Source organism: Marmota flaviventris, chromosome 16 (genome assembly GCF_047511675.1).
Source record: "Marmota flaviventris isolate mMarFla1 chromosome 16, mMarFla1.hap1, whole genome shotgun sequence".
Taxonomy (NCBI): domain Eukaryota; kingdom Metazoa; phylum Chordata; class Mammalia; order Rodentia; family Sciuridae; genus Marmota; species Marmota flaviventris.
In genome coordinates, this window is record NC_092513.1 from 66,022,745 (window position 1) to 66,048,734 (window position 25,990).

At 50.1% G+C, this 25,990-nt stretch overlaps 2 protein-coding genes across 4 annotated transcripts in view; one reads left to right on the plus strand and one right to left on the minus strand.

The window, feature by feature from the left end:
• Positions 1-3,509: 3,509 nt before the first annotated feature.
• Mppe1 (metallophosphoesterase 1) lies at positions 3,510-22,607 on the plus strand. 2 transcript variants are annotated; one of them, XM_027920273.2, is made up of 10 exons: positions 3,510-3,601; positions 12,936-13,309; positions 14,893-15,001; positions 17,066-17,169; positions 17,768-17,842; positions 19,432-19,540; positions 19,649-19,717; positions 19,803-19,925; positions 20,560-20,700; positions 21,795-22,607. In XM_027920273.2, the coding sequence occupies exons 2-10, from the start codon at positions 13,044-13,046 to the stop codon at positions 21,975-21,977; spliced, it is 1,179 nt and encodes a 392-aa protein (XP_027776074.2). In that variant the 5' UTR covers positions 3,510-3,601; positions 12,936-13,043; the 3' UTR covers positions 21,978-22,607. The 2 variants fall into 2 exon arrangements, with proteins under 2 accessions (XP_027776074.2, XP_027776075.2); XM_027920274.2 differs by having other exon boundaries at positions 19,652-19,717.
• A 1,916-nt stretch (positions 22,608-24,523) lies between these two features.
• The window catches only part of Gnal (G protein subunit alpha L), a 125,320-nt gene continuing 123,853 nt past the window's right edge, over positions 24,524-25,990 (minus strand). For both annotated transcript variants that reach the window (XM_071602747.1, XM_034635413.2), the window contains exon 12: positions 24,524-25,094. In XM_071602747.1, coding sequence (XP_071458848.1) covers positions 24,948-25,094 — 147 coding nt within the window. In that variant the 3' untranslated portion in view covers positions 24,524-24,947. The remainder of the gene's footprint in view (positions 25,095-25,990) is intronic.

Sequence of the window (25,990 nt, forward strand, 5' to 3'; positions counted from 1 at the left end):
GCTCACTATTGTCTGGGGCCAACCCGTCCTCATTGGTTCTCCAACCTGGGGCAATCTGATGCTTTCAGGTCTCCTGTCTTCAGGTGCATGGAAAGTGTAGCTCTATTCCCTGTTCCTACCTGCACAGGCTGATAGCTCGAAAGCCTCATAGCGTTCTGTGGTTCATCCCACCCCTTTATATGTTGGGCCTTCATGGAGATACACCTTTGATATCTTGTGAGCTGTCTTGTTCCAAGCAATGTCCGTGGGGTTTGGTTTTGATACCTAGTTGCTCAGTCCATAGTACTTACAGATAAATGGCCCTTGATCCATATTAAAAAACTAAAAGAAAAAGAACATCTTACTGAGTCATTTTTAATAATTTGAACTATGGATTCTGCCTTGAACCAAAAATATGAAGAACAAAATCTTGAGAGAGTAATTCTCCCAAAAAGCGGAAAAAAACAAGCCACCCCCAAGTAATGAGCCTTAGAAGTATCTAAACCAAAGTTTCCTAAACCAGAATCTTTGCAACCACTTAATATGTCTTACTGTTTTCAAGACATTCAAGACATTCTGAGTGTGAATCTATCGCAGTTGGTGGTTCTAGTGCATGCCGTTCTAGAATTAACTAAGTGTGAAGCCTGGGCCTCTTCAGAGAGTCTCAGATCTGATTGTCCTTATGTCGGACACATGAGGCAGGACAGTAATCTGCAAATTACAATGACTAACATAAGATGTCCTTCCACATCTCGTCGCACATTGACCATAATCGATCTTGGGCCACCCCCCACCCCACCCCGCAGTTCTCTGTAATTCACTGGGATCACACTGCAAGCACTACTTGGAGGGAGGGAAGATGGATGGAGTAGGTACACTTTTGACCCTAAGAAAAAAGTTGCAAAAGTCTAAGTAGCAAAACAAAATTTGAAATGCAAAGTTGAGGAAAACAGTTCCTGGAAGATCTTTCACCATCTTAAGCAAGAACTCAATGTCACATTAAGCTTTATAAAACAGACTAGAGGGCTGGGGATGTGGCTCAAGCGGTAAAGCGCTCACCTGGCATGTGCAGGGCACTGGGTTCGATCCTCAGCACCACATACAAACAAAGATGTTGTGTCCCCGAAAGCTAAAAAATAAATATTAAAAAATTCTCTCTCTTTAAAAAAAAAACAGACTAGAAATAATATTTCACATTAAAACTGGATTCTCTATAACTTTCCTTCTGATAGCTCTCATCTGCTTTTATATCTTTCTCTTTACATTGTTTTTTTTTTTGCACAAATCCTATTTCCCCTTCCCCTGCATAACTTGGTTTAGGTATCTTTTTAATATATATATATATATATATTTATCTTTGATCAACCTGCATTAATTGTGTGCATTCAGTGTGATATTTTCACACATGCATACAAGGTGCCTGATAAAACCAATCCTCTCTTTATCCACCTACCTCCTTCCCAGTGCCTAGAGGTCACTATTCTACATTCAGGTCTACTTTGTTTATCTTCCACCTGAGAACAGGATGCACTCTCTTTCTGTGTCTGGCTTATTTCATGTAACTTGATATCTTCCAGTTCCATCCATGCTGCTGCAGATGACAGGATTTCATTCTTCTTTACAGCTGAATAGTACTCCCTTTGTTTAGATTTCTTGTTTGATTTTCTGGTGATGTTCTATGAAGAGTTCAGTACCATGTACATTCAGGTACAGGGCTACTCTGAGAGAGACCTTGAGACTTCTCCAGGCTTTGTGTTATCTCTTGAAATGAAGGTCGAATACCGCGGGTGGTGGAGAGAATTCTAAATGGCTCCCCAAGATCTCTCCCTTGTTGTACACTCAGTTGAAGCTCTTCTTGTCCATAGTGCCCAGAGGTAGAAAGGCTCAGTGCCTGCTGAGGCAGTGTCATTTCCCTCCAGGGTTCATTGAAAGGACACAGGCAAATATATATATATACTTGTAAACATGGTTAAAATGTAAGACTTGCCTCTGGGCTTCATCTTCTGGGGCTCTCAAATACCATTTCTTATTGGAAAGGAGGGGATTTTCATGGCTTCCTTATTGTACACTGGGATAAAAAATATTACAGGCCTAGGCTATGTTGTAGCTCAGGGTTATGTGTGCTTGCCTAGAATTCACAAGGTCCTGGGTTCCATACCCAGCACTGAAAAAAAAAATCTTGTTTATTGTGGTGAATTTGACAAGGTGCGAATTATTTATTCGATGCTTAATATGCTGTTTGGGGAAAAAAAACCGAGGTCAAAATATTGTGGTCTATGTTAAACTATTCTATATTTATCTATTTTCAGAAATAGTTTTCTCAAAATTTTTTTATTTTATTAACTCTCTGTTTTATAAGTTTGGTGACCACTCCAGCCTTGTTCTGCCTGTCGCCCAGCATGCCAATTCTAAAGCCATCAATTTTGCAGAGTTCATTCCCGAGGCGTCCAAGTGTGTGGAGGAAGGGGCCCCAGGCTCAAATCCACCCTCCAGAGTTAGAGTTTGGGGACACACACGGGATGAAGCAGCAGGGGTGGCAAGTGAGGGGAAAGGTGAGCGGTGAACTGACGCCAAGCGCCAGGTCTGGGCATGCGTAAATGTCCAAGCTGATGTCCAGGCGCACACTCGGAAGACCGCTGCCTTAGTCCATCCCAGCGTGGCTTTTTTGCCTTCACACGTGAAAGGTCGCTCAAACGGTTAGCCATCAGACATTTGTGCAGGCCCAAGTGAAGGGCCTTCAACCAATCTCCTAAGCAAAGGGACATTTTACAACAGCCCTTGCCAAGGTGGCCACTCCTCGACTCGGGTCTGCAGCCAGCCGGCCCCGGCCCATTCAGCCGGGCCAGGCGCAGGGCGCCCATCGCGCGGCCTCGGGACTGGGGCGCAGGGGCCGGGCGCGCCCCGAGTGGGCAACGGCAGGAACTCGAGGCGGGATGCGGCCCAGGCCGGAGCTGCCACTCGCGCTGGTGGCTCCGGGCGGGAGCGCGCGAGCGCGGGTGCCGCCGTTGCGGGCGCGCGGCGCGGAGAGTTCGGCTCCGGGGCTCCTCTCCACCGGCCGGTCCCCGGCGCCCACGACCTCCCGAGGGCGCCTCGCCTCGCCCTGTCTTGTCCCGCGGGACGTTCCCGGGCTCCCTCCTTCGCCCTCGCCCTGGGCAGCGACTTCCGAGGTTCCGGGGCAGCCAGCGCCGCGGCCCGCGCGCACCGGGCCTCGGAAGCCCAGGAGGGCGGCGCGGGCCGGCGAGGACGGCGTGGCCCGGGTACGCTTGTGCCTTTATTTTGATCCGTTCTATGGGGTTGCGCGGAGCGCCAGCTGGGTTTCCTCCGGGAGCACCGGCCGCGGCGCCCGGGGCGCGCCGGCCGGGCCACCTCCGCAGCCCGCGCTCCAGAACGCGGGCGCTGGGCCGGGGAGCGTGGGCCGCGCGGGGACTCGGTTCCCTGGTGGGCGGGGCGGCGGAGGTGGGGTTCCTGGCGACAGTGATTGCAGAGGCGCTGCGGAAACAGGAAGGCCGCGGGATGCTCCGCCCAGCTGCGAGGCGGCCGGCCTGGTGCGGCGCGGGGGACAGCAGAGCCCCCGGGCTTGGCCTTTCCGGGGGCCCGCGGGGTCCCGGCGCCCTGGGGTTTTGTAAGTATCCTCGTGTCAGGATGAACTTCAAGGGTCATAGCTAATTTTTTATCACTGCAAAATGGAACTTTATGGTCCTTTGGGGTTGCAAATAAACCTATGGAAAAAGCAGCTTTCTGTAACGAGTTATTTGCTGGAAACTCTGGATGACTAAAGGTCGTATGTTAAATTGTAGGGGCCTCTCGCTCCGTAATTTATCCATGTAGATTGAATAAAAATGCTCTTATTTTAAAATAACATTTAAGATGAAAGATTTCACATGCAAATAGCCATCGAAGAGATTGTGATAATAATGTATTTAAGATAATGAACAATTAAGAGAAGAAACTACATATTTAGTGTATTTAAATGCTATTTTTCCCCCTGGCTATTTGGGGGTAGGATTTGGATATTAGCTTTGAAGTTAGAAGTCAGTCGCTGGATAAAATACTTTACTTTCATTTGCAGCTCTTTTTTTCTATGTGTTGGGCAGTATAGAACAATGAAGTATACTTTCTGAGCCCAAGTATTTTATAATTTGAAAGACTTACTTGTAGTTTTCCGTGCTGGGGATGGAATCCAGGGCCTTGTGCAGAAGGCTTACCCCCCCTCTGCCCCCCCCAGCTACATGGGGGTAGGGGTTACTGGGTGATGGAACCCGGTCCTTTTCCTTCTGTTCTCAGCTGTTTTACTCTCAAGGTTGGTGAGGTTTCTTGACAGTAGTTCACTAAATGAAAACCATTCAGCAACTAAACATGTTTTTCTCATTCTTTAAAAGGTGATGAGATTCATGGGTTCTCCTGAGAAGCCAGACTCCCAAAGCTTTCTTCCTCCTGTTCATCCTGTTCCTCTCCTCCTCCTCCTCCTTCTTCTTCCTCCTTTTCTTATTTAAATATAAAAAGTAATAGGGGCTGGGGTTGTGGCTCAGTGGTAGAGCACTTGCCTAGTATGTGTGAGGCCCTGGGTTTGAGTCTCAGCACCACATATAAATAAAATAAAGGTCCATCTACAACTAAAATGAATATATATTAAATATGTAATATATATATATATATATATATGTAATATATATATATATATTATATATATAATGTAAGTAATAGATTTAAGGGTTGGGGATTTAGCTTGGTACTCGAGTGCTTGCCTAGCATTCTGGGACCAAGGCTTAAATCCCCAACACTGGGGAAAAAAAGCATAGATTTAGATTTAAAACGAAGCTCTCACATAGGACACTGTTAGCTTTTTGGATGGTGTGTGGTGACTTGTGAGATCTGCAACTGGGATAATGGACTTCCAAACAGCTTGGGTCCCCAGGTCACTTTTCTATTTATAGCTCTTTGAGGAAAAAGTTCTCTAAAGAGGCTCAAGGGAAGATTGTCCCTCTTCTCTCCAATCAATGGGTGAGTGCCTTAGCTCTTCCTCTCCGGCCACATAGAGGGGTGGCTGCACCTGTTTGCCAGTCCCCCCCCCCCCCCCCGCAGCACTGGCAGTGGAACCCAGGGCCTTGTGCATGTGAAGCGAGCGCTCTATCACTGAGCTGCATTCCTAGCCCATTTCCATTCTTTAAATACTTTTATCAAAGGCAGAAAGAATGACTTCTTTTCCTCCTGTTTATATGACTGTGGACTTTTAAGTATTTACAGAAAGGTGATAGAACAAAAGGGTGAGCACGTGTATTTTGTAATTCTCAAATGTTTGGTAAAATGAGACTACTTGAAAGCCACTGAATCAACAGATTTCTGTGAGCACTCGCTGTGTGTATGCTGCATCCTGGTCATGGGGTGATCTCAACAGCAGAGTGCAGATGTTGTGGGGCAGGTCGCTCAGAAAACACATGAAGTCCCAATTTTGTCCAAATTGAAGAGTCTTTATTTAGCTGGCTGGTCATCGACTGCTCTCTACAGGACCCATAACTTTCTGTGTAAGGAACAGCCTCGAGCTTCAACATTTTAGGATATTTAAAGGCAAAAACCACATCTAGGTTGATATAGCTGCAAGCAAACAGGTACAGAACTGGACAGTTAGTGAGACAATGCAATGGGGTATATTGGTATTTCCCACGGGACTTCCAGGTTGGCACAGCAGCAAGCAAGCAGAAGTGCATCAAAATGACCCTAGTTCATCACAAGTTAGAGAATGGTTACTAATGTCTAGACATCAATCTCTGATATTGCCCAAGAAAAATGGAAACAAAGAGAACAATTTTACATTGTATAAGGATTGCTACTTTGTGTTGCCAAGTATGCTGTGCTAGGAAACTATTAATGGGTACAGAGACTGGCTTTCTTAAGGGATAAGTATTTCTTACATGATGGAGTCTCAGGGTAAAATGCAGTCTGTTTGGTCATTGCCCATATAGCCTGTCCTGTGTGAGGGCTTCCTTTTAAATCTAAATCTACACTTTTTTTTCCCCAGTGTTAGGGATCCAAGCTTTGGTTCCCAGCATGCTAGGCAAGTACTCGAGTGCCAGGTTTCTGTTCTCGTGATTAAAAAGCTCAGGGGTCACTCCAGGTAAACTGGGCTAACTGGGCTGTACAAAATAACCACACAAGAGACACAAATACCTTTTTCTTTGGGGTCGCTGTGATGGCTCCTCTGACCTTAAGGGTCCGCAGGAAGAGAGAGAGGGAGAGCACACCTGCTGACCCCTTTTATTGAGGAGAAGCTATTCAAATGAGGCAAGGGGTCAGGTTCCAGGGGGCAGAGTCTATCTTCATGATGTCCACTGTTAGCAGGTTGACTGACATCTGGGTAGGCCACACCCAAGGGCTCACTAAGAGAAGGGGACACACACAAGGCACTTCCATGGAAGATTCTATCCTAAACAGGGCAAGGGGTTATATTACAAAGAAACAGGTGAGCATATCATCACCCATAGGGCTGTAGCAAGACACACCTATGCACAAGACACCGTCCCTTGAACCCAAGAAGGTCATGGGGAAAGCTCTGCCACATTTCTGTGACTGAGCACCTCAGCACCCAGCTGGGGAGTCTGACTCAGTCACGTGCAAGGTCCCCAACCCTTAACGCAGAGTGAAGTGTGTTTTGTATTGTGAGCAGTACTCATAGATACAGGTGTTTTAAAATGGGAACAGAAGTTTCATCAAATTAACTTTGACTACACCTTGTCCCTACTGTACAAGCTAGTATTTTCTATTGTTATTTTACTTTTAAAAAATCATGGTCACAAATCATGAAACTGATTTCATAAACCAATAATGAGTCTCTTTAAGCTTTTTGAAAAGTTCTGCGATAGATGTTAACAAGTTGGGATTTTTGTTTTGCTCTTTTGTTATTGTTGTTGTCACGGGACAATAGGAGTAAAATGTAGATATGTGATAGAAATCAGAACATAACAAGGTCAGCATTCCAGTTCTGAAGAGGGCCTTCAGGGCCTTCACAGTCCAGTCTGGCTGCCTTGTTTACCACCTGTCAGGAGGAGTCCAGAGAGGTACCTGTTAACTTGCAATCCTAGGCCAGCTCAAATGGTACTATACAGACCATATGATGGTGAAGTTTCTCTTGGGTTATCATTTGATAATAAAACTGGCAACTTGAGCTTTTAAAGTGAAATAAGTAAGTAATTTTGATTTTTAATCCCAAATCTGCTAATGCGCTTCTGGCATCTCAGCTGCTTTGGAGGCTGAGGCAGGAGGATTGTAGGTTTGAGGCCAGCCCCAGCAATTTATCAAGGCCTTGTCTCAAAATAAAATAAAATAAAAGGGTTGGGGGTGTAACTCAGTGGTAGAGCACCCTGGATTTAATCCCCAGTACAGCAGCAAACACAGGAATCCTCCTAGTAAGGATAGAATCATTCATTCATTAATCATAGGGAGAGTAGCACACAATGTGTGCTCTTTGTCCAAACCTCTTGTTTCTTAGTTGTACGGTTTAATGATTCGAGATAAGTGCCCACATCTCCCCATCTTTCCTGTGTGGGCAGGTTGAGACCGTCCTGTTTGGGCCTCAGGCACTCCCTTAGCTCTGGGGAAGGCCAGATCCCTGCTCACTTAGTCTCAGGAAAAGAGGCCCATTTCTCTTCTTGTCCTGTAAGAGCCAGGCTCGGGAGTGGCGTGTTCACTTCCTCGCATGCTGTGCAGGGGTGGAGGTCTAGAGCCTTGGCTGAGGCAAAGTTGAAGGTTCACATGACAGCCCCTAAGCTGTCTTCAGTCCTCAGCCTTTTCATTCTCCCAAACTCCATTTTGGTCCTTTGGTTCCAGAGATTGAATCCACTGAGCCACATCTCCTACCCCCTTTTTATATTTTATTTAAAGACAGGGTCTCTCTGAGCTGCCGAGGATCTCACTAAGTTGCTGAGGCTGGCTTTGAACTCACGATCCTCCTGCCTTATCCTCCCAAGCTGCTAGGAATTCAGGTGTGTGCCACCGCCATTTTGGCCCTTTGAATTGAGCATCATTGCGTGAAGCCCTTTGGGGTTCACTGGATGCTGAGGTTTACCTCCAGACCAAATCCTGACACATCTGCTTTGTAGAAGGATCTACAGGACTTGGTGTAACTCAGTGGTAGATCACGTACTAGGTGTGCAGAGACTGGAGCGTCAGTTGTCCGCACTGCACACACATATGCACACACATGCAAACACACACACGTACACACATGTACACACAATTATTTTTAGAAAAGAACAGTTGTGTAGATTATTTCTGTCAATCTGCACAACACAGTGAGGTTGGTGTTGTAGGTTGTGAGGTTCAGAAGGGGTGAACAGCCTGCCTCAGGTCACAGAGCCGGGCTGCGGGTCTGGCTTCTCGTCCATTCAGTGTGGCTCTTATCTCTGCTGATGGGTCTTTACAGCAGAAGGCAGAATATTTGAAGAGGAACGAGTTGTTAGCTGTACACAGAGCTCTGCTTCCTCCTTCCTACCAAGAAGGCAGGGCTGCATTGCAGGGGTCTTCCCATCAGGAGTGTCTGTGTAGCTCCTGCTTGCCATAGCAGGATCCCCTCAGCTGTCCCTCTAGTTGGCCCAGGAAGTGCGTGCAATGGGGAGGTCACTTTTACCCTTAAATTAGGGCTGACTTCTCATTTCCTAAAGCTCGCTTTGAAAGGCCTTTGAAAGGCCCGACAGCCTTGCTGGTGCCACTCCTGGGGAGAGAATGATCCCTCTCTCTATCCCTATCAACTCTTCAGATGGTTTTGTCTTCATTTTGTTGCCATCGTCCCAACCAGGGGGCCTCAACTGGGGAGCCCCAACATACCAGGTGCAGCCTCTAGCCCCAAAAGACAAGTGGGAAAAGTGCTGGTGAGGAATCGAGGAGTCTCGCTCTGATAGCTCTCCTGGGAAATCAGGGACCAGGCGTCCTCAGCCTGTCTCCAGGGCACTGACCTGAGCTTCAGGGTCAGACGGGGGAAGAGTTGGGGTCTTTGACTCAGGGTCTTGCTCACACTGTGGTCTGGTTGGTCATTGTCTCAGGTCTGGGAGGTGCTGAAGTCCTCATTGCATGAGGGGCGGTCGGTTCCCATCTGGAGATGATGGTTCCTGCTTAGGGGCATCCTTGGGACTGTCATAGTCCGATTACTCCCAGTGAGGGGGCAGTCTCAGCATCGGGTGATCTGCCTGCAAGCTGCCTGCCTGTTCCTGTTCCAGCGGCTGCCACAGGGGTCTAGAGCAGGTGGTCTTGAAAGCTGCTGTCTGCTCATGATGTCTCTGCAGATCTTGGACACACCTTCATTCCCCTTTATCTCAGTGCCTCCAGCCTTGAATTGGGGAGAGCAAGGTTAGGTGAGTTTAGGGCTGACCAACTGCGTGTTTCCAGTTTTTAGACAGTCTCTCCTTAAGGGATTACCATGTTTAGGTTCAGAGTCGATCAGTAATCAGACCCAAGTTCAGATAGCCAAGGGAGACAGCTGCAGAATGAAGGTTGGGCCAAGTGTGTCCTGCTTCAAGGTTCCCATCAGGAACCTGCAGAGCCCAGCAGAGAGTCAATGCCTTCAGCTAAAGTAGCCTCCGAGGCCCTGTTATGAATTCAGGAGGAAAAGGGCGTGTTTTGGACATAACATTGCAGACAACATTGGAAGTACTAACAGTAAGTGTTGGGTAGAGGAAGAAAAGGAGTTTTGTAAGATTTCAACAAAAGCAATTGTTTAAGGATCTGGTGTCAGAAGTTGCCTAAATACGGTTTTCATTTCTCTTTTCTGTTAAATGATCACATTATTACAGAGCGTGGATTCACAGGTGTTAGGCTTTCTGGAGAAACTCCAGATCAGCACTTGTCTCTCCCTGCCCTCCCCTCTTCTCTCTCTCTCCTGCTGGCCACGTCCCTGGCTGGAAGACTCTCTGTGGGACAGTTTTTATTTCTTTGTGGAAAAAAGAACCCAGAAGTCTGAGGTCTGGACCTCCCTCACCTTTTTTTCGGTGGCAGCATGGCCTCCTTGCGGTGGCTAACCCTTTGGGTCCTACTGAGTGGGCCAGGTAGAGCTCAGGTTGCTGGGGAATGCAATGGAGGTTAGAGGTTTTGTGTGCCTTTGGCTCCTGAACTCCAGCTGGGGCAGAGTCACCTTCCTGGCCTGCAGCCTCTCCCACCTGGGAGTTGCTTGTTCCTCTTACTCATAACTGCTCCAGGGTTCTCTGATGAAAAGAAGAGGGGGGCTGGGTTGTGGCTCAGCGGCAAAGCGCTTGTGTGAGGTGCTGGGTTCAATCCACATAAAAATAAGGAAATAAAATAAAGGCATTGCCCAACTACAATTAAAAAAATTATTTAAAAAGAAAAGAAAAGAAGAGGGTGTGGAAGAGAGAGCAGTGGTCAGAGTTTCCTTCTGGTGTCTGATCTTGGGAATGTGAAACCTGTACAGCTGCCCAGCCCTGCCAGGGCAGGACGCCTTCCTCACACTCCTCCTGGTCTCAGGGCCGCAGGGAGTTTCAGCTGCTGCTTTGGGCTTCCCTTTTAGGAGTAGGAGATTCTAGGCCTTTTAAAAGAAACTGAGGTATTAAGACAAAGCAATTGCTTTGGGTATGTTTGATTTAATCAAACAAAGGCCACTGGGTGCTCTAAAAGGAACACTGTCATTATTCCTTGAAGCCTGTCTCTTCTCTTATCTCCTTAACTCTGGACGATGGCTCCACACCAGTGTGGCCTGGTACCATCATTTCCCCTCGATACTGGGGATTTAATCCAGGGTTGTGCTACTGCTAAGCTACACCCCGAGCCCCCTTTTAAAATTGTTTTGAGAGAGGGTTTCACTAAGTTGCCAAGGCTGGCCTCAAACTTGCAGTCCTCCTGCCTGAGCCTTGCCCGTTGCTGGGATGACAGGCAGGTGCCACAGGCCTGGCTGAAGGGGCACCCCTGTACTTGGTACAGAGGCCACAGGCCTGGCTGCATGGGCACCCTGTGCCTGGTACAGATGGAGTGGAAGATGGCAATCTTCTGCTCATGGTTCTCAGGTCCAGCGCTAGAATCTGGGGGCAGTGTGGTGTGCAGGGTGCTGCACATCCTCAGTCGCTGGGCCAGTCCTGGCTCACCGCTGCTGTGTTGCGCCTACCATCATCTCAGAGGTGTCCCTGGTTGGAGGACAAGGTTCCTGGTGATTCTGGTTTCATGGTCCATGGGGTTCCACTCGGAGAAAACAGAGGGGAGGAGGAAGTTCAGGTGGGGCAGGTAAGGTCTAGCATGTGGACCCTGAGGGCTGGGCTGGAGCCTGGCCACGGAGCTCCTGTGGGCTGCTGCAATGGCCATGTCCCTACTGACCAGGTCCTGCAGGAATCTCCGCTCTGCAGGAACATCCTTACCTCTGGACGATGGCTCCACGTGCAAGCGGCTGGGCCTTACTCTGCTCTAGGAAGACTTTCCATATCTTCGTGATTGCTTGTCATGGAACACCACTGTGACATAAACCGAGGAGTTTTGTAAGGGTCTGGGGTTTGTCCTTCCTTTTCTGTGATCAAATGTGAAACCATCCTGAAGACTGGCTTTCTCTGAGATGCCCCTTTGTCCTAGTGGACGTGAGGTTGTTCCTGACTCCACGCCTGTGAGCCAGGGAAAGTTCCTGGACTTACATGAGAAAATTCTGCAGAAGAAGACCTTCTCCCTCTGTGGACTCCCTCGGGGCTGCTGGCCATTGTCTCACTATCCCTGCTCAGTCCCCTGAGACCTCGGGGCTTCTCTGACAGGTCACTGAGCCCTGTGGGTCACTGCTCTTCTCAGAGTCCCCTCTTCTACCCGAGCTGCAGCACCTTGAGGTGGATCTCTCAGAGCCCATCTCAGGGTATCTTCCCCTAATGTGGCTCTTCAGAGTCTCAAACACAGATGCCTCTTTTCTTCTTTTTGATACCAGGGATTGAACCCAGGGGCATTTAACCACTGAGCCACATCCTCAGCGCTTTGTATTTTTGTTTTGAGACAGGGTCTCACTGAGTTGCTGAGGCTGGCCTTGAACTCGTGATCCTCCTGCCCCAGCCTCCACGTCTCTGGGATGACAGGCATGCCTAGCTAACAGACCATGTCTTTAGAGGGTGGAAAGTTCATCTAAAATTCAGGATGAATCCATAAACATTTTTAAGGACCTCAAAGTGAAGCCACTGTACATAAATTTCTTATAAAGACTAATTCAAGCCTAATTTGTGGGGGAAACCATTTCTGTGAAAACAGAATCCAGCTGCAGAATTCATCATCCACATTAAGGAGGGTGGCTCTGAGCTCCTGGCTTCTGTCCAGTGTGAGATGAATTACCAGGAACTTTGAAGCACGGTGTCCATGCTTCTTTTAAGGGAAAGCCGAGTCCTAGTGTGGGGTCACACCAAAAGCAACGCATCCTAGGGCTTAGGACCCTGTTGACTTTTAAGGTCATGGGGGTGGTTGAGGTGAATTCTTCTGGGAGTCAGATTACACTTTTCCCATTAGATCCCGGCTTTAGCACACACCCTCCTGATGGGTTTCCACGGTGTCTCCTGTATCTGTCCAATTCCACTTTCTTGGGTTGGGGTATAGCTCGGAGGTAGAATGCTCGCCAGGGTGCCCAAGGCCTTGAGTTCCACCCCTGCACCACAGAAAACATGAAAAACAAACACACACACCTTTTGATCATCTTAATGGGAGGATCAACCTCACAGTGTTATTCTGGCACACGGAAGTAGGGAGACTCGAAGGCGTCAATGTTTATCTTCTGACATTGGGTGTACTACAGTGTTGAAGTCCAGACGGGAATGTGGCTAGGATTGTGTGGGTCACTGGTTCTGCTTATCCCTTTGCTTTTGTGTGCTGGGCTGGGACCCAGGACCCGTGTGCTAGGCGAGTGTGCTCTACCTGTTGGCTGGTCCCAGGGCCCTAGTGGGTTCTCCTGGAGGGAGGTGCTGATACTGGCCCTTGGAGGAACCTAACCCAGTCTCGCCCTTGCCCTGTAGGCACACAGCAAAGCTGGATGCTGCCTCTCGCTCCCCGGGCTCCACAGCCTTCTCAGGGTGAACTCTTGATGGACTCGACCCCGCGGCCGGCGACCCTGGGCAGGAGACATGGCTCTGACGCTCTGGCTCAGGAGGCACAGTTTCTGCCTGTCGAGGAGGAAAAGGTCCTTGCTGTTGAAACTCACAGCGGTGGCCTTGGCCTCCTTCCTGTTTTGTGAATTTCTCATCTATTACCTTGTCATCTTCTGGTGCCGCTGGCCGGAGGTGGGAACTCCAGCCCCAGGCAAACGGGGGCCTGTGCTGAAGGCCATGTTTCTGGCCGATACCCACCTGCTCGGGGAAATAACTGGCCACTGGCTGGACAAGCTGCGAAGGTAAGAGGTGAAGTTAGGACTGTGTTCTGGAATTCTGTAGGCAGAAAGGGGTAGCCCTGTCCCTATGGGTCAGGTGGAGTGGCTTTGAGTTACTCTTATTTTTCTCTTAAAGAAGGGCATTTGGGGACATTTGAGTTTCCCTTGAACTTAGAGTTTACTGGACATCTGTCCTACAGAGGGACTCAGATCTAGGCTGCTGGTGGGCTTTCTGAGTCAGAGGGTTACCAGGGCCTTGGCCCCCCATCAGGACTGGGAGGACCTCACAGCTGTGAGGGAGGTGGGCGTGACTCTGGTGGGCAGGGCAGGCCTGGGCAGGGCTTCCTCCTGTCTGGACTGTGTGACTTTGAGTCCCCTGGGCCTCAGGGGTGTGCTGGCTCCCTGGGGAAGGGTCACACCCGCCTCCCCAATGTGGACCTTCTGATTTTCCACCAGCAGGCTTTTTAAAAGCCTGTGTGTAAGTGTGGTGAGATGCACACAGTGTCCACTAATCGTCCCCACCATGGTAGGCGCACAGTGGCTCGAAGCACATCCACGCTGTTGTGCAGCTGTCCTGCCCTCCTCCCAGAACCTTCTCTCCATGACACACCAGCTCCTTGTTCCCTCTGCTCCCTACCCCTGGTGACCGCTGTTCTCACTGTGCTTGTGGATCTGGCTGCTCTGGACACCCCATGCAGATGGAGTCATTCTGCGTCTCTTGTGTTGCGCCAAGATCCTCCAGGTCCACCTTGCTGCCCAGGGCTCAGGGTGACTTTCCTTCCAGGGCCGAGTCATATTCCCCTGTGCAGACTCTGTGCTTTGCTCCTCCTCCATCTGTGGGCAGAGCTGGGCAGCTCCCCGTCTCAGGGATGGGCTCTCCTTGCTCCTGGCCCGAGCCCCACTGCTTTCTCTCACTACCCTATGTTGTGCCCTTCGACCCTTATCATCCTAACAAGAGGCAGCGTGCCCAGAGGGCTGTGGATGTGGGTGAACTTGGGCCAGGCAGGTGGGTGATTTGCGAGGTCCCCAGGGATGAGTGAAGAAAGAAGGAAGGTGGGGGGCACAGTGGCTGCGAATCAGCAGAGGTACAAGTCCCAGGCCAGAGTGAGACCCCAGCTCTGAAGCTGAGGTCTCTCTCTCTCTCTCTCTCTCTCTCTCTCTCTCTCTCTCGGTACTGGGGATTGAACTCAGCAGTGCTTACCCACTGAGCCACACCCCTAGCCCTTTTTATTAACTTTTTATTTTGAGACAAGGTCTCACTAAGTTGCCCAGGCTGGCTTTGAACTTGCAATGCTCCCGCCGAGATGATGGGCATGTGCCACCTTGCCTGGGTGTTCCCCACGTTCAGTCAGACTCAGACTCAGTGGCCCTTTGGTGTGAGAGTGGGAGAGCAAGAGTGGGGTTGAGGAAGGAGAGTGGGAGCACTCAGCTCACTCGTCTAGTCTTTGTGGACCTGAGGAAGGACCCAGGGCTTCCCTCCTGCTGGGCCAGTGCTCCAGCACTGAGCCAGGCCCCGCCCTGGCTTCACTTGTTAAATGGCCAGGAAGACGGAAGTAGCCTCTGCCAAGGAGCATCTTGACAGGTTATTTTTTCCTGTTATCCTCAAGGGAATGGCAAATGGAGAGGGCCTTCCAGACTGCTCTGTGGTTGTTGCAGCCGGAAGTTGTCTTCATTCTGGGGGACGTCTTTGATGAAGGGAAGTGGAGCTCCTCCAAGGTAGGACCCGGGCACCCTCACCCAGTGTGGGGACTCACCTCCGCAGTGCAGAATGGCCAGGAAGCTGTGCTGGCCCACGTGGATATACTGCTTAGTGCTCATACTAGAAATGTAGTTGAAGAATCTTAGAATTTGTGTATAATACTAATTTCAAATTTTACTTTTGTGGTGCTGGAGATCCAACCCCAGACCTCACGCATGCTAGGTGAGTACTCTACCACTGATTTTCATCCCCAGCCTATTTATTTCATTTTGAGACAGAATCTCACCAAGTTGCTGAGGCTGGCCTCAAACTTGCAGTCCTCCTGCCTCAGTCTCCTGAGTAGCTGGGATCACAGGTGTGCGCCCCTGTATCCAGGTCACAATTCTAACCTTGAATTAGGTTCCCGATCTCGTATTTGTCTAGGTAGGAAATGTGTGGATGGCCAGATATTGCTTGGCTTGAATTCACAGTCCTGTTAACCTCTTGGGAAAGGGAAAAGTGGGCAGGATGGCTGCTATTTCAAATGGTCACCAAATTACAGAATGTATGTTGAAATGGACACCTAATGGGACACATTTTTTTTTTTTTTTTTGGTGGTGGTAGTGGTGCTGGGAATGGAACCCAGGGCCTCACACATGCTAGGCAAGCATCGTACCACCAAGCCATACCCCAGCCCTGTTTTATTTAGTTGCTACATCATGAGAATTGTGCTACAAATGTTCCTTGCTACTCTCCTCTGATTTTCTTTCTTAAGTGAGTGGCATAGAAGGAGCCTTGGGGTTCTTCTTCTTTCAGAGGGCCCCAGACATATGCCTGGGTATTGGTGTGATGTAAGCCTTTCAGTAAACCAGACAGAGAGGTTGTTCTCCCTTTAGCTGGCTGAAGGCTCTGCTCATGATATTCTGGAGATGAATGAAGGATTCCTCCTGCTGCTTAGTTAAAAATGTTCAATCACTAATGGTTTTTTTGAAAGGATTTATTTGGAAGATCTCTCTTATAAATCCATTGGTATTTCCCAGAACAGTGCTACAACTTGGTTCAAATGTGATTGGAACTTACTGTTTACAGAATTGCAAGTTTGTTATAATGTAGGCTCTATTTAAACATGATAATGGAAATATTGTATGTAAATAACAACTAGTTATTCAATTAGATTATATGTTGCTTTTGCAAATTAAGAGCAACATTTTATGATTTCCTAGATTTGTTATTCTAAATTTAAATACCATTTGTTACCATGAATTCTTTGTAAAGGAAGGGCTTTATCTAGCACTTTTCTTTATGTTGAATCGTATACTGTATTTAACATTTTTAGGATAAAGTTGTTACTATCCAGAATAGATTTATTTTTTGTTTTTGTTAATTTCTTTTTGGCCCACCCAGGGTGTTCATCCAATTGATATTTTTACCTTATAAAAATAAGGTGGGCATGGTGGTGTGTGCTTGTAGTCCCAGCTCCTAGGAAGGCCAAGGCAGGAGGATCACTTAACCCAGGAGTTGGAGGCCATCCTGGCCATCCTGGGTAACATAGCCAGATAAAGCAAGTAAAAATAGTTAACATAAATGTCAGAATACTTGAAATGTTTATTGTAATAAAGGTTTTGTCTGCTTCCTCTGTGGACCTAAGAGTCAGCGTTTCCCAGGAGTCTGTTCTCCTCATTTCTTGACCTGGGGCTCTGTGCCTGGGGACATTGGAATAACAAGTGCCTGAACCAAAAATTTGGGGGAGTTGCCAGTTAAAAATGTTTAAAGATGGAGGAAGACACCATCTGTTAAGATTTGGCATCAAATTAAATAAAGGATGAAAGCTATTGTAGTAGTCTTGGGGAAAGAGGTATTACGAAGAATTAAAACTCAAAGTTTTTTTTTTTTAATTTAACCTTATTTTATTTATTTGATTTTATGAGGCACTGAGGATTGAACCCAGTACCCCACATGTGCTAGGCCAGTGCTCTGCCACTGGGCCCCAGCCTCAGCCCAATTTTTTGAGCTTTATGAGCATCTGATTTGGACCCGAGAGTTAATTTTCAGCTGTGGGAAGAGAGGGTTCTGGGCCCTCAGCAGTGACCCTGTCTCCCCAGGCCTGGGAGGAGGAGATGGCACGATTTCGGCAAATGTTCAGACATCCCGGTCATGTGCAGCTGAAGGTGGTCGCGGGCAACCACGACATTGGCTTTCACTATGAGTAAGTGGTTCACCAAGTCACTGTTCCCCAGAGCCGAGGTCCGCGCTCATGTCAGACCTGCTGAGATGCAGGGCAAAGCCTCACCTGTGTTGTGTGGGGAGCCTGTCCTCCAACCAAGCTTGAGAGTGTGAGCTGCTCAGGGACCCTTAACATAGTGGAACGTCCACCGAGTGTCTGCTGCAGGAATGAAGCACAGTGCCCTTAGGAATCAGTGGCCAGACTGTTTTCTTTAGGAGTCAGAAAACAAGACCACTGAGACTTGCACAGCTCACAGGAATGTGGGGCTGCAGTGTTTCATAGGAGCCTGCTCAGGTTTCTTCCCTGTGGTAATCCCCTGGTCTTTCCTGGGGCCTGTTGTTTCACTCTTTGCTCCAATGAGGACACGAGGTCCTTGGGAGCCAAGCAACCTGCCTGGGGCCTCAGGGTATGTAGTGGAGCTAAGATTTGAGCTTCTCTAGCCTGGGGTCAGCTGGAGCTCTCACCTAAAGGTGCTAGTTTGACACTCAGGTCCTCAAAGTTACTTGCAATGTTCAGAATAGCTCCAAGGTTCTAATACGGCTTAATCTGAAAAAATGTTTCTCTTGACAACTGAATATAGGATGAGCCCCTACAAAGTAAGACGATTTGAGGAGGTGTTCAGCTCCGACAGGCTGTTTTCTTGGAAAGGAGTAAAGTGAGTATTGGTCGTGAATTCTTATGAAGATCTGAATCCTTGGAGGCTGCTCCCTTCCCCCTCCTGTTCCTCTTTCCCTTCCTTTCCTCTTCCCTTCAATTTCTCCTCCCCTCCCCTCCCCTTCCCCTCCTCCCTCTCCCCTCCCCCTCCTCCCTCTCCCCTCCCCCCTCTTCCCTCTCCCCTCCCCTCCTCCCTCTCTCCTCCCCCTCCTCCCTTTCCCCTCCCCTCCCCCTCTCCCCTCCCCTCCCCCTCTCCCCTCCCCCTCCCTCTCCCCTCCCCTCCTCCCTCTCTCCTCCCCCTCCTCCCTTTCCCCTCCCCTCCCCCTCTCCCCACCCCTCCACCTCTCCCCTCCCCCTCCCTCTCCCCTCCCCTCCTCCCTCCCCCTCCCTCTCCCCTCCCCTCCTCCCTCTCCCCTCCCCCCTCTTCCCTGTCCCCTCCCCCCTCTTCCCTGTCCCCTCCCCCCTCCTCCCTCCTGATGTTGGGGCCCAGCCCAGGGCCTCTGGCCTGCTCATAGCAAGCTCTACCTCTCAGCTACACTCCTAGTCTGCAGACTTCCTTTTTGGAGGTGATTACCATGTTCAGTTAGACCCATGTTCTGTTGGACTGGTATCTTAGATAAGGGTCCCTCTGTGGGACTAGTCCTGGCCACTGGTTACCCCGGAGTTGACAGGAGACCTCACACCACCCAGGTTTTACCTAGCAACCCAGAGCGAATGGCCAGTCCTCAACTCCTCCCTGGCTGTGGGTGCAGTGTCCCTGCATTTCACCGGCCGTTCACAAAGGTGTCTTTATTTCACGTCCATCATCATGGAGTCTTGGGACTTGGTGTGTTGGGGGCACTCCTGCAGCTCCCATGAGCCTTGGCTTTTAGACCGAGCTTCCCAACCCTGAGCCTGGCCATTCACATTGCGGCCCTCTGCAAGACCACTCCAGTGCCAACATCTGGACCAGCCTTAGCAGGTAGCTTCCTTTGCTGTGCCTCCATGGAGACACAGTACCCGTTGGTGATTCAGAAACTTTAAACACCCTCCTCATGTTTCAGCCTCATTGTTTGAGTTTCAGAGTCATTCCTTACAGGCCCCTTTTCCATGCCCAGGTGGTGAACGCATGGGAGATAAAGCAAGTCCGTGGGAGTCTGTAGGTGCAGGAGCCATGGAGGGGTGGCCTTGTCTAGGCTCGGCAATACCCAGCCCTGCCAGCTGCAGGTAGCACCTGTACCCCTTGCCACCTGCTGAGTGAACACAGAGAGGGGGAGGTCTCTAAGTCTATGGACCTACTGATGGGAGGGCTTACTGTTCTCACCCCACCATGACAGGTGAGGCACAGAGGGGCTAAGTAACTCACACAGGGACACGCCTTTCTGGCTAGATGTCAAGCAGGCTGGCAGCCTGAGCTCAGAGCTTCTGCCGTCTGGGATTTCCTACTAGTTTATGGTTAAAAATCCTTTTGCTGAGTCTTGGGGGCAGGACTTGGAAGTGACCTGGCTTGGTTCTTCCCACCATGATGCTCAGTGGTACTTGAGGAACGATGGGGAGAGGAGCTCAGGCCTGTGTGGCCGTGGCCTGACCTGCCCACCCTGTCTGCCTCAGTTTTGTGATGGTCAACAGTGTGGCGCTGGAAGGGGACGGCTGCAGCATCTGTTCTGAAGTAGAGGCTGAACTCACTGAAGTCTCTCGCAGACTGAATTGCTCCCGGGAGGTAGGAGAGGTCCTCGGGCACAGGCCTGTGCTCCTGCCGCCGCTGGGCTCCCCCTTCCCTTCCTGCCGCGGGCCAGGTGCGCTGGGTTAACGGCTGACCTCTGACCAGCAGGTGCCGGGCTCCAGCCAGTGTAAGGGTGGGCAGCAGCTCCCTGCCTCCGCCCCCATCCTCCTGCAGGTGAGCTGGGGCAGTGGGAGCCGGGCTGGGCAAAGCCACCTGGGGTTCCTGAAGTTACATCCATCTCATCTTCGGGTCCTGGCAGCACTACCCGCTGTATCGCGCCAGCGATGCCAACTGCTCTGGGGAAGATGCGGCTCCTCCGGAGGAGAGGAACATCCCTTTCCAGGAGAAGTACGACGTGCTTTCTCGGGAGGCCTCCCAGAAGGTGTGCCAGTGGGTGGACCCCATGCCAGGGTGGCCCTGCTCTCTTACCCCGTGCATCATGGCTAGTCAGGGGTGGGAGGCACCAGGGTGGGGGCGGGGGCACAGGACCGGGGGCCCCTGGAGGACTCGCAGTCCCTTTCTCCTTTCTCCATTTGGGAACATTGTAACATTCTCGGCTATTGTTTGCAGTCATTCTCATAAACTTAAATGGATTTTGGAGTGTAAAGGGCACTTAGAGTCAAAATTTTAGGATCTTAATTAAAAATGCACTTTCTTAAATATATATAACAAATATAGACATAAATAGCATTTATAGATAATGAAATATAAGATTCATATTTATACTTGAAAGTGAATGAATTTCTATTTAAAATATATTTATGGAAAATATGAAATAAATTGGTAAAAATGTTTATAAAAATAAAACATGTAAAGTCTGGGGTGAGAAGAGTAGAGTCTAGGAGGCTGGGTATTAACAAGCCTTACTTTTTATAAACAAGATTATTTTTGGAGGAGAAAATAAGCCTATCCTCTGTAGCAACTGGGTGTTTAGCTCAGTATATGGTGGCCCCGGGCGGCGGGGGGGGGGCGGTTCCACGCGGAGTAAGCGCTGTCTGTCTGTCCCCTGGGTCCAGCTGCTGTGGTGGTTCCGGCCACGCCTGATCCTGAGTGGCCACACGCACAGCGCCTGTGAGGTGCTGCACCGCGGGGGCGTCCCCGAGATCAGTGTCCCGTCTTTCAGCTGGCGGAACAGAAACAACCCCAGTTTCATCATGGTAACGTGAAAGTTTATTTTCATCTGAAAGCTTTCATAGGTATATAAGTCAACACAGTAATCAACTATTTAATTGCTGCAATCTGTAAGAAGGTACAAAAGCCAGAAATCAGTGAGCCTCCTACACACCATGGTGTGTCACTCTCCCGTGTCCCAGCAGCTGCGTGGGAACAGATGAGCAGAGCTGGGTCCTGGGGCAGTTACCGCAAGCAGCATCTCCTGGGTGTGCCTTGCCCCGTGCAGAGGGCAGTGTCTGCCCATGTCACACTCTGAGTGTGACATTTTCTAAGGAGGCAAGATCATGTCACTTGTCACCAACACTCGATTGTCTCATTCTGCAAACGCACTCGTTTGCCCCAGCAGACAGTGCTGCCGTGTCTGCGGCTGATGGACAGTGTTGGTCCATCAGTGACGGCTGGAGCGACCACACCCTGCTTTTGGTCATGGGATCCTGCGCCTGGCTCACGGATGCTTTTGTGGCAGGTGCTTTACTTCAAGAAAGGTGGGGGACCCTAGTATTGTCAAATTCCCAGTGTATGAAAACGTTCTCCACTGTCCTTCCACACTGTGCACTGGCGACCAGGGGAAGCCCGTGGGGGCCGGGATGTGACTCAGGGGCGGAGCGCTGGCCTGGCATGACAAGGCCCTGGCTTCCTTCCCTAGCACCGCAAAAACAGAGAGTAGCCTGTGGACAGGTGTGGGCATGCGTGTGTGGGCATGGAGTGGCATGGGAACACCCTTATCTGCCTGTTCCTCGCTGACCATTGCTCCCTGGTCTCTGACACGCTCTGAATCTCTGTCAGGCGCTCCCCACTCTTTGGTGGGAGCCCCCAGCGCCGGGGTGAGTGCGAATGGCGAGATCCATCGGCATCGCAGTCCCCTCCCCCAGGCACGCCTGCGTCACCTCCTCTTGCCAGTGCCTGTGTGGGCAGGTGGAGGCAGCGCAGGCCGAAGGCCCTGATCACTTGGTCTCGGGTGGGAGGGCTGCCCCAGCCTCACCAAGGGACCCCTTCAGGGCAGACTTTCCTCTGGCGCTAAGTCGGGCTGCTGTGCTAGTCCTCTGCAGAAAGCGTACCTTCCTATTTTTTTTTCCAGGGCAGCTTCACGCCCAGAGACCATGCCCTCTCCAAGTGCTTCCTCCCCCTGGAGGGCACAGTTCTGAGCACGTACTGCGCAGCCGCAGGGCTCCTGGTGGTCCTCACCTTCGCCCGCCTGGAGTGCCTAGCCTCGCCTTTCCTTTCCGTTTGGACCCTGCTCAGAATGCACATGGCCCGGTGAAGAGCGGTGCTGGCTGTGTGCCATAGCGAGTGCCAAGCCAAAGACCCAGCTCCTGCAGGACTCATGGGGCTCAGGCCAGCCAGGCTGGCTATGGGCCTGCGCACGTCAGGGGAGGGCTGAACCTCTGAGGAGTGACTGAGGAATAAACCGCTGATGGTTCTCATGCGATAAAAATGGAACACGTACTCTATAACAGCCTGCTTACCCAACGTACGTGCGATCGGAGGTGGCATCTGCCCAGCACAGAGGTGCCCGATACCGCTCCTTGCATGATGCACCACCCTGCTCCCCAGGAAGCACCCGTGCCCTGGTGCACGCTCAGGCTGACACGGGCACATGCACATTGGGTGTGCTTCTGTCCTTCTGTGAAGTGGCTCTCAAATTCCTACGTCCTATGAAGCCCTACACTTAGAACTACAGATGTGATGTGTGGGGGCACATGGTTGATTCTTACAGACTTCTGTACTTCTATGGGAAACTAATAGAATCAGTTTTAGGTGAGTAGATTTTCTGTCTAGGAGACCATGTTCTTACATCTGAATTCAATGCCTGTTAATGATCAAAAATTGAAAAAATGGAATGCTGATATATGGCTGTTAGTATTAAAAATGAATATTTTGATAATTTCAAGTCAGATGTCACGTCTCCTTGTTTTTGTTTCCTAAGAGTCTGGCTCTGTTTTTTAATCCAGCTTTTGTTTGTTTATTTGGGGTGGTGCTGGGGACTGCACCCTGAGCCACACCCCCGCCCTCTCCAGTTCCTAAGTCATACTTGGTCAGGGGAGTTGCCTAGTGGTAAGGAGTTGTAGAGTTGTAAGGAGAGGACAGCCTTCTACAGCTTTACTTGTTTTTGGTGGATGTGTATCTCTTCAGTTTTCTTCCTCCCCTGCGAAAGCAGAAGGAGACCTGAGACCATCTCCATTTCAGTTCCACTGCTTCTTAGGCCACCGTCGGGAATCAGATGGGGATGATGAGATAGACAGCCTATTTGGGAAGCTGTCATGGTCCATGGGAAGTGACATCTAAATCTGGTTGAATTCCTACATGATCATAGAATGCTGATCCACAGAGTGTACTTGAATATATTAAAGACTAAAAGAAAAATAATGAACTGACATAGGCTGTCCCTTCTCTGGACCTGTACTGTTGAAAGTTCAGTTCTGGACATCTTTACAGATTGTTGTAGGACGACTGAGAAAACCAAACCTGTGGCTGTGGATGGAACTGAAGCACCATTCCCGCAGCGATTGAGCCTTCTTAGGGGTCGTGCCAGGATGTAGCTCTTGAGGCTGCATTTGAGAGTCTTGCACAACAGCCATACGTTCTGCCTTCATATTTCAAATAAAGGTTCTGTGGGGTGGGGTGTAGCTTAGTGGGAGAGCACCTGCCTGGCAGGACAAGGTCCCGGCTTCCATCCCCAGCATTGCAAATAAAAATGATTAAAAAAAAAGATTTTATAATGTTTCATCTTCACAAGACAAATGAAGATGCAACCCTTTTCCTCCTCATCCGGACACAAACAGATTCCACTTTGCTTTTCTCTTGTTATCTGTTTACTCGCCTGGTGGAGTCTATGCCCAAAGCTTTGGCTATGGGGATGGTGGTCCTGTTCCTACCTGGGGAACTTGAAGGAGTCTTTAACTAGCAAAGTAATCAAAAAACATTGACTGGGAAGGAAAAATAAATCCCTAGCTCTTGGAAAGATGATGTTGTGATCTGTACCCCGGAAGGGAGTTCAGGATTTTGCAACTGAGACCCAGAGAAGCACAGGCAGGTGGCTGAGGCAGTGTTGGGACAACGTTGTTGTTGAGGATGACATATAATTCACAATTTCTTGGAACCAAGGGATATCTTACAAAGTCCCAGGCTGATGAGAATGTCGCCAAAGCTACAGATACCATTCGTTCCCTCTTATGGAGGAAGCAGCAGGTCAGGATGACATCAGGCTGATCAGCACGACTGAAACACAGGTCCTTTACAAGGAGAACCATCATCCAAGGCACAAAAATCTACAAGGAGTTTTCTTTAGTAGTGATACAAAAGAATATTACATTTTGTGGTCTGTACAGTGTAATAAACCAGCAATAAACCAACAGTGAAAGGAATATATGAAAGAAGACTCCACCCAAATATAGTGAAAGCATAAGGGATCTTTTTTCCAGACAGGACAGGTTTTCTAATAGTGAACGTGGCAGGTGTTCTGCCTAAATACCAAAGGCTCAGAGGAGCTCTAATTCAAGTGCCTGAGGCTGGCAGCAAGGGCAAAGGAGACTGAAAAAGGGCTTCTCAGCTGGGTGTGATGGAGGCCGAGGCCAGAGGATCGCAAGTTCAAGGCCAGCCTCAGCAACTTAGTGAGACCCTGTCTCAGAATTAAGAAAAAAAATAAAGAGAGCTGGGGGTGTAGCTCAGTGGTAGAGCACCCCTGGAATCAATCAATCCCTAGTACTGCCAAAAAAGAAAAAAAAAAAAAAATCTCTGCTTGGTTGCTCAGGGTCTCCTCCATGCCTTGGGCCAGCCACCTGCTGGCCTTCCTCAAGGGAAATCAGAGGCCCCTGGCTTGGGGCACTTTGCATATGCCTTTGCAATCATGCTGAATAACTTGAAGAAGGAAAAAAAAGCACTTTCTCCATCTACCTACAGGGTCTTGGTGAGTCAGTCGACAAGTGTGTGACAGGGGTCCCCACCCAGAGAGGGCTCCCTGCAGCATAGATGGGTGAGTGGGAGGTTCTGCAGCAATGCAAATCTGGGGGTGGAGGTTGTGTTCAGTGAAAACCAAGCAACAGAACTAAACCTGGGGGGTGGAGGTAGCCAGAGGCTTGGTGGGGCACACCCAGGGCAGGACAGACAGCAGCCAGAGGGGACTAGACACTCACTACACCCTACCATGGCTTGGGTGGATGAACACGCAGTCTGGCCACTCGTTGGGGTGGCGAGAGGGATGGGGGCAGCGGAGGGACGGGGACAGTGGGCCTCACAAGAGTTCATACTGCTTGAGGTGCATCCTCTGGATGATGTCACGGCAGTCGTTGAAGACCCTGCGGATGTTCTCTGTGTCCACAGCGCAGGTGAAGTGCGGGTAGCAGTAGTGCTTGCCATCCCCGGTGGCCGTGCTGATCCTCTGCAAGAGAGAGCCAGGGCTGAGGGCTGGGTGGGCCCATGCACTCGGGGCGGGTCGGGAGCACCTGGCAGGAGGTGCCTGGACAACCTGGAGCTTACCTCTGCCCACAGGTGATCCCTGCTGAGCTGGAGAGACAGCACACAGGTGCTGGCCAGCCTCAGGAGAGGCAGGCTAAGGTTTCCAGAAATGGGCACCTAAGCATGGTGTGCTGGAACACACATCACGTTCTCCTCTGTCCTGTCTACTGCTCACGGTGCAACCCAGGGACTGGCCTTAGCTAACGTAGTTTTAATAAGCTTATTAAACATCTGGTGTGACTGGCGGTCCAGCAGTGGGCAAGGCACTGGTCACAGGGACTCCTGCTCCCAGATGGTCTTCAGCACTTGCTGAGGGTGCCCTGGGCTGGCAGTGGAATGTCTCCTGGCAGTCTAGGAGCACAGCACCCTGTTGTCCAGTAACTTGGGGGATGCAGGTTAAAGATCCCTGATCATGATGCCTGAGGAGGTCCTAGAGTGACAGGCTCATGCACACTCTGAAGCTGCATGGGTGAGAAATGGGCTGTGGCTGAATCTGAAGTCTGAACCGGCACAACTGATGTGCTCCCAAGAAGAGATTAGGACACAGACACAGGGAGTCCACAATGAGGAGGAGGTGGCCGGCTGCAAGACAGGCAGAGAGGCCTCAGGAGGAAGCAGGAGGACTTTAAAGCTCTGGCCTCCAGCAGTGTTTGGAGACCTGCTGTTCAGGCTCTGGCAGCCCAGGACTGCTCCGGACTCCTCGGGAATCCCTGCGCCTCCTGCTGGCCTCGAACATGCCGCACTCCTGCCTCCGCCTCCCAAGTAGCTGAATTACAAGTGTGTACCACCCCACCTGGCTTTTATAACCTTCATCTCAAT